Raw genomic sequence first — 8,372 nt, forward strand, 5'->3', positions numbered from 1 at the left:
TGCTTTTTGGTAAGGAAGCATCAATGTTCAGATTCTTCGATTGTGGTCTTATATTTGGAAACAGCCTCGAAAAGTTAAGTAGATCTTTCGCATGTATTTAAGATTGAATGCACTCAACTTTCTGTATAAAATATAACAGAAATGTCTACTTATTACGATCGATAATCGCTATGAGATAAAATAAAAAGTCAATACATGTTTCTTCCAACATTCGTGACTGAATAAACGAATTTGGCTGCGATCGTTGTGGGAAAATTAAATGTTCTTTTCCTTCGTTTGAAAAGTGTACAGTTGAAATGAGTATTCGAGTATGTTGTAATGGAAGTAGCAGCGTCTACGATTATTATTTTACGAAAAAAATTGTAAAGAAGGCAAAATATATTCAGTGTTCGAGGACATCTTCTTTAAATATAGTCAAATTTCTTGGAAAAATGCAACCTTATAAAAATTTATTTTAAATATTTCGATTTATTCAACATATTTAAAGAGTTCAAAATTCTATTTATTATTTTACAATAAGTCTATTACGTCCTATATTAACGTAACAAAATTCTAATGAAAATTGAAACAATCATTGCTATCTAAATGGACTTTCCTCTCTTAGAAAAATATTTTTGGTTTTCTTCGAGGTCACGTGAAGTGACTAATTTTCTCCGATTCTTCAGGAGTGAAGTGTAATACTGTGGAAATAGCATTCAGCATATGTTGTTTACTAGATGGATCACTCGTAATTAAATAATTAACAATTACATTCTTTAGATATTCGAGATTTGCTCCTTCTCTCGATTTGCAAGCTTCCAGTCTGCAAAAGAAAAAGTTAATTCACGATCATTTAAATAAATAGCAAAAAACAGGGTGAAATTTGGACCGGAAAAATACCGGGACATGGCAGGGAATTTTGCAAATTTTGTAAAGAAAAATTTATCCAATCACATCAAATATCGCATATTTCTTTTTTTTTTTAGTTCAAAATTTAATTATTTGGTTGAAAATTCATCTTTTTTAGTAGAAACTTATTTTATTTATTTAATGCAAATATATGGTTAAAAAATAATCTTTTTTTTCGTGGACGATTCGAATATTTTGCTGGAAATTTGTCTTTTTTAGTAGAGTTCAACTGTTTTTTATTTGAAATAAAAATATTTTTCAGTTGAATTATTAACTATTACATTTTTCAATGAAAATTCATCTATTTTTGGTTCGAAATTCACTACTTATTTCAAAATTAATTTTTGGTTGAAAAATTATCACTTTAGTTGACTACTAAAGTAATAGTAATAGTAATTAATACTAATAGTAATGTTGTGTAAAAATGTTTATTTTAACTATTTTTTTTAAGTCCCGAGTTTAAGTTAGAAGTTGACATAAACAATTAAAAATTAGAATCTTTCTAAATGGATTTTTAAAATTAAAATTGAACGATAATTGATTTTTACAGCATGGTTTTGAATCTGTTCAAAATTAAACAATTTACCAATTTTAACGTTAAAAGTTCAACGAAAATGATGAATCATCAACCAAAAAATAATTTGTTAACAAAGTATTTAAATTTTCTTTTAGTTTTCTACCAGAAAAGATAAATTCGAAAAACAAAATACAAATTTATTTAAAAACTTTTAACTTAGTAGTTAAATTTTCAACCAAATTTTTGCATTTTTTAATAAAAAAATTAAATTCCTACCAAACCAGATGAATTTTCAAACAAATTAATTAATTTTTCAATAAATAGTTAAATATTAAACCATAAAAGACTATTTTATAAAAAATTGAATAGTTACATTTTCAGATAAAAAATTAGTTTTTAAGAAACAAAAAAAAAACAAGGAATTTTTAACAAGAGATCAATTGTCAACTAAAGTGATAATTTTTCAACTAAAAATTTAATTAAAAATAAGTATTGCGATTTCGAACCAAAAACATATGAATTCTCATTGAAAAATGTAATAGTTAATAATTCAACTGAAAAATATTTTAATTTCAGATAAAAAACAGTTGAAAAAAAAGACAAATTTTCAGCAAAATATTCGAATCGTCCACGAAAAAAAAGATTAATTTTTAACCATATATTTGCATTAAAAAACTAAAATAAGTTTCTACTAAAAAAGATGAATTTTCAACCAAATAATTAAATTTTGAACTAAAAAAAAAAAAAATTAAAACAAAAGCATGAAACCCAAAAGAATGAATTTTTAACAAATTATTTAAAGCTTCAACTAAATATTTGAATTTTCAATCAAAACAGATTTTAATTTTAAATAAAATATAGTTAAATCCTCAACCCAAATAAATTCCATTTGAAAAAAATAGTTCATTTTTAACCAAAAAAAATGAAATTCACATCAAAACAGATGAATTTTTCAACAATTACATGAAGTTTGAACCAAAAATGTCAATTATGAACCGAAAAAGAAATATTAGTTCAATTTTCAGTTTACAAATTTTTTCTGAAACAAAGAAAAACGAATTCTTAATCAAATAAATTACTTTTTCCAAACAAAAGTTACATTTCCAATTAAAACTTTAATTTTCCGCTAAAATAAAATCGAATTTTACCAAAAATGTTTAATTTTCAACCAGAAATCAAATTTCAACGAAAATAATGAATCCTCATCCAAAAAATGAATTTCTAGCAAAGTATTTAAAGTTGTTTTTTTAGTTCTTTACCAAAAAATATGAATTCTATATAAAAAAAGGTAATAGTTGATTTTTCAAATAAAAAATATTTTAATTTTAAATAAACAGTTGAGTTCAACCAAAGCGACGAATTAAAAAAACAGTTAAATCAAACAAATATATAAATTTCTCAATAAATATTTCAATTTTGATCCAAAAAACATAAATTTCAAACCGAAAATGGAGTATTTACATTTTCAGTTTAAAAAATTAGTTTTTAGCCAAAAAACAACAACGAATTTGCAACAAAATAGTTCAATTTTCAATAAAAGAGTTTAATTTTGCAACTAAAATGATGCATTTTTAACAACAAAAATGATTTTTTAAATAAGTAGTTCAATTTTTAACCAAAAAGAGACGAATTCTCAGTGAAAAAATGTAATTTTTGATAATTAACTTGAAAAATATTTTATTTAAAATAAAAAACAGTTGAACTCTACAAAAAAGACAAATTTTCAGAAGAATAGTCTAATCGTCATTTTTAACCAAAAACATTAAATTTATACTGAAACAGATGAATTTTCAAAGAAATAGAAACATTTTGAATCAAACAGTTAAATTTTGAACTAAAAATATATATTTTCAACCAAAAAATGGAGTAGTTAAATTTTCAGTTAAAAAAATTAATTTCCTGCCAAACTAACAGTGAATTAAAACAAAAATAGTTAAATTTTTGATTACCGTGAAAAAAAAAATGTTCAAAAAGTTTTCAACAACACAATTAATTCTCAATGAAAAAAGTGACAGTTGACATTTCAACTAAAAAAGATTTTGATTTTAAATCATAAACCGTTGAACTTAAGCAAAAAATATATATATTTCCAGCAAAATAGTTGAATCCTCGTTCCTCAAATTAGAAGTAGACGACAATGTAAAATTTACGAAAAATAAAATTATCGAAAGCTTATGATATTGCGGAATTAGAAAATTCCCGATCGTTATAGATATAAAATAAAATATATATAATACTTTTAGATTCGGTAATTTTATAGAGTCGGAAATGTTATTTTTCAAGATTTTTCAGTCTTGCCACTAAATTTATCCATTTGACTGTACAATTTTAATGGTTTTAAAAAATATATATATTTGTAAGTGAAAACGTTCAATTTTTATTTATAAATAACAATTGAACTTCTAATTCGAAAAATGTTCGGTTAAAAAAAAATTATTTGTTCAATTTCTAAGGTTTCAAACTTAAATTTCAATTTATAGAAGCTAACAATTAAACATTTTGCAATTTAAAGGCATTTATTTTGAAATTGTTCACTAAAAAAGTCTTTAAAAACTTCCATTTTATTCGCATACATTTTATACATTTATTTAGCGATTAAATACAAAAATTGTTGATCTTCAATTATAAAAGTACTAAATTCAAGAGTTTGATTTTAAGTACTTAAATTTTCAGTTCAGTTCTGATTACTTCAAATCAATTGAAAATTTTCAGCTCTGAGAGCTTGATTTTTCTAATTTCAATGACCGTGGCAAATTTTTGCGAACCAAGAAATCTCCGGAAATGTTCTTTCCTCGATTGAAACGGGTTTACCCTGGAAGAATAATTTTGACGAATAATTGAAAATTACCTTATAATTTGTGATTGCAATTTTTTCAACTGATCTTTGTGTCTTTCTGTTTCGTGGAAAAGGTCCCTCTGCTTTTCTCGTAGCATCGCTTCGAGTTCTACGTTTTGTTTTCGTAAGCCCGAAACTTCAATTTCTCTCCTCGCCAATTCCTGAGCATAATGCAACATCGGCGGATTATTATCAGCAGTTAACAGTCCAGTCACTAAATCAGCCGAAGGTTCGCTGGCTGATTCGGAAGTTGACAATACGTGATTTTTATTGTCTTGGGAAAAGGAAGAATTTTTTCTTGGCAATAAAGCTTGAAATGAGGACTTTAATGTTAAAATCTCTTGATCTTTTTCTTCAATCACAGCCAAAGATCGCTCTCTTTGTCGTAAGAGTTGATGCTCTAAAGCTGAAATCTTTCCTCGATATTCATTATCTTTTTGATTTAAGAGTCTCTCGCATCTTATCCTTTCATCCTGTAGCACCTAAAACATTTTTCCCGGTATTTTTGGTCCAAAATTATATTTTTCACGGCTTAATTTTAAGCGTCTCTATTAATAATTATACAATACTAATTGCTTTGTTAAATAAATTTTGAAAATAATTGTACATTTTATAAATCCAATGTCAAATTTATAATATAAATTATTGTAAAAGTTATTGCAGACTCCAGAGCTCAAAATATTCTCAAAACAGCGAAAATAGGAATAAATTGTTTTAAGCAAAATTACTGTAGGTTCCAAATCCCTGAGATTTCAAGTTGAATTTAAAACTAAATAGGGGAATTTTCAACATAAAAGGTCACTTTTTAATATTTTTAACCAAAGCATCGAATTTTCAAACAACCAAAAATTAAATTAGAACAAAAAAAGTTGAATTTTGTATGCAAAAAGACCAACGTTCACCAAAACTGTTGAATTTTCGACCAAAAAAACCTTTTCGTAAATAGTCAAATTTTAAACAAAATAATTACATTTTCGATCAAATATTAAAATTTGTCACCAAAAGATATAGATTCTGAAACATAAATATAATGGTAGACTTTCCAAATTAAAAAAATTATCTTTCAAACAAGAAAAATTTTTAGTCAAAAGAAATGAATTCTAAACCAAAAATATAATAGTGGACTTTTCAATGAAAAAGAATTCACTTAAGAAATACGACTTTTTACCAAAAGATGAATTTTCAATCAAGAAGAATTCATTTTCAATCAAATAGTAGAATTTTTAAACAAAAGATGAATTTTCAACACAAAAGACGGATTTTCTATTAAAAAAAAGTCGAATCTTGAAAAAAAAAACAGTTAAATTTTCGACCAGAAAGATGACCTTTTAACAAAATAGCGAAATTTTTGATAAAATAATGACATTTTCAACTAAATAGTGGAACTCTGTCTAAAAAAAAAAGAATTCATTAACGTGAGTTGAATTTTCAATCCAAAACGATTAATTTTCTATCTAAAAAGACGAGTGAACGTCAAAAAATTCAATTAGCGACTAAAAAAGATAACTTTTTTAAAAATAATAGCATTTCTAACCAAAAGAAATAACTTTAACAACTAAAAAAGTGGATTTTTAAAACAAAATAGTTGAATTTTGAAAATAATCATTAAAATTTTAATCAAATAGTATAATTTTTAACCAAAAGGTGAATTTTTATCGAAAAGGTCGGATTTTTTTATCCAACATGACGAATATTGAATAAAATAATTTAATTTTCGACCAGAAAATATGATTGTTCAACAAAATAATTATATTTTGAACCAAACAGTATATTTTCTAACCAAAAGATATGAATTCGGAACAAAAATGTAACAGTAAATTTTTGAAATAAAAAGAATTAACTCTCAATACAAAAATATGACTTTATTATATGATTTTAATTTTAAACAAAATAATTAAACTTTCAATCGAATAGTATAATTTTCATCCAGAAGACATGAATTCTAAACCAACAATATAATATTACACTTTTCAACGAAAAAAATTTTTTTTTCACTAAAACAATACGATTTTTTTAGCAAAACATGAAGTTGCAATCTAAAAGGACGGATTTTTTAGATAAAAAGACAAGTGTTCCACAAAACACTCAAATTCTTTCACCAAAAAAGATATTTTTTTAACACATAGTAAACTTTTTAACAAATAAGTTTAAATTTTAACCAAATAATAGAAATTCTGACCACAAGAGATGGTTTCTGAACAAGAAATATAATAAAAGTCTTTTGATTAAAAATTTGGTTTTAAACGTTTTAAATAAACATGATTATTATCAAGAATAATTTTAAAATTCAATTATAATAGTAATAAAATAAATATTAATATAATTTATTAAAAATGAATAAAAAATAAATATAAATAACTTTGAACTAAAAGAAGTTTACTTTTTAACCAAATAGTAGTTGAATTTTGAAAAAAAGTGATTAAAATTTATATCAAATAGTAGAACTTTTATCCAAAAGATGAATTTTCTATCCAAGAAACACGAATATTAAACAGAACAGTTGAATTATTGATAAAAAAATAGTGGAATCTTCAACAAAATAATTAAATTTTTAACCAAATACTAGATTTTTTAAACGAATATTAAAAAAAAACATAATTTTCGACAAAAAATGACATTTTCAAGGAAATAATAGAATTTACAACCAAAAGAGGCGAATTCTGAGCCAGAAAACTAATATTTGTCTTTTCAAATAAAAAGAATTCTTTTTCAACACAAAAATACGACTTTTCTACCAAAAGATGAAGTTTCAATCCAAAAGGATGGATTTTCTATCCGAAAAGATGACTTTTTAACCAAAAATTCTGAACCAACTATATAATATTATATTGGACATTTCATTGAAAAAGAATTCACTTTCTACCCAAAAATATGACTTTACTAACCAAAAACTTCCACAAAACAGTCAAATTCTTTCACCAAAAAAGATATTTTTTTAACATATAGTAAACTTTTTAACAAATAAGTTAAAATTGTAACCAAATAATAAAATTTCTAACCAAAAGAGATGGTTTCTGAACAAGAAATATAATAATATTCTTTTGATTAAAAATGTTGTTTTAAATAAACATTATTTCAATCGAAGCATAATTTTTAAATTAAATTGTATTAATAATAAAATAAACATTAATTTAATTTATTAAAAAAAAATAACTTTCGAACAAAAAAGTTGACTTTTTAACAAAATAGTAGTTGAATATTGAAAAAAAGATTAACATTTGTATCAAATAGTCAAATTTTTATACAAAAGATGAATTTTCGATAAAAAAATATGACATTTAAAAAAAAAATAGTGGAATCTTCAATAAAATAATTAAATTTTCAAACATATAGTAGATTTTTTAACTAAAAGAGATTAATTATGAACCAGACATGTAATGGTTGATTTATCAAATAAAAATAATTAACGTTTAATAAAAAAATATAAGAATTTTAACAAGAGTTAAAGGTTCAACAAAATAATTCAATTTTCAACCGAATAGTAGAATTTTCAACCAAAAGAGATAAATTCTGAACTAAAAATATAATGTTGAGCTTTTTAGTAAGAAAGAATTCACTTTGAACCAAAAAATTCGACTTTTCAACTAAAAGATGAATTTTTAAAACAGAAAGACGGATTTTCTATCTAAAAAAAAAACGAATCTTTAACAAGACATTAGAATTTTCGACAAAATAATGACATTTTTGAGCAAATAGAATTTACACTGAAAAATACGACCTTTCTTCCAAAAGATAAATTTTCTATCCAAAAAGACGAGTGTGAAAAAAGTTAAAGTGGCGACCATAAAAGATTAATTTTTAACAAGAGTTAAATTTTCAACAAAATAATTAAAATTTTAAAGAAATAATAGAATTGTTATCCAAAAGTGTCGAATTCTAAACCAACAATATAATATTGGATTTTTCAATAAAAAGATATTTATTTTTAACCACAAAATACGACCATTCTACCAAAAGATGAATTTTCTATCCAAAAAGAAGAGTAAAAAAACCAGTTACATTTGCGACCAAAAAAGATTACTTTTTAATAAAAGAGTCGAACTTTCAACAAAATAATTAAATTTTCAACCAAACAGCAGAATTTTTATCCAAAAGAGATGAGTTCTGGATGAAAGATATAATAATGGACTT

The 8,372-nt window shown here is 23.6% G+C and overlaps 1 protein-coding gene across 1 annotated transcript in view; it reads right to left on the reverse strand.

Moving 5' to 3' along the window:
- Positions 1-452: 452 nt before the first annotated feature.
- The window catches only part of LOC117169488 (GRIP and coiled-coil domain-containing protein 1), an 18,429-nt gene continuing 10,509 nt past the window's right edge, over positions 453-8,372 (reverse strand). The window contains exons 8-9 of the mRNA XM_033355892.1: positions 4,254-4,723; positions 453-802 (exon numbers count right to left, since the gene is read on the reverse strand). Coding sequence (XP_033211783.1) covers positions 631-802; positions 4,254-4,723 — 642 coding nt within the window. The 3' untranslated portion in view covers positions 453-630. The remainder of the gene's footprint in view (positions 803-4,253; positions 4,724-8,372) is intronic.

Source organism: Belonocnema kinseyi, chromosome 3, assembly GCF_010883055.1.
Source record: "Belonocnema kinseyi isolate 2016_QV_RU_SX_M_011 chromosome 3, B_treatae_v1, whole genome shotgun sequence".
NCBI lineage: Eukaryota > Metazoa > Arthropoda > Insecta > Hymenoptera > Cynipidae > Belonocnema > Belonocnema kinseyi.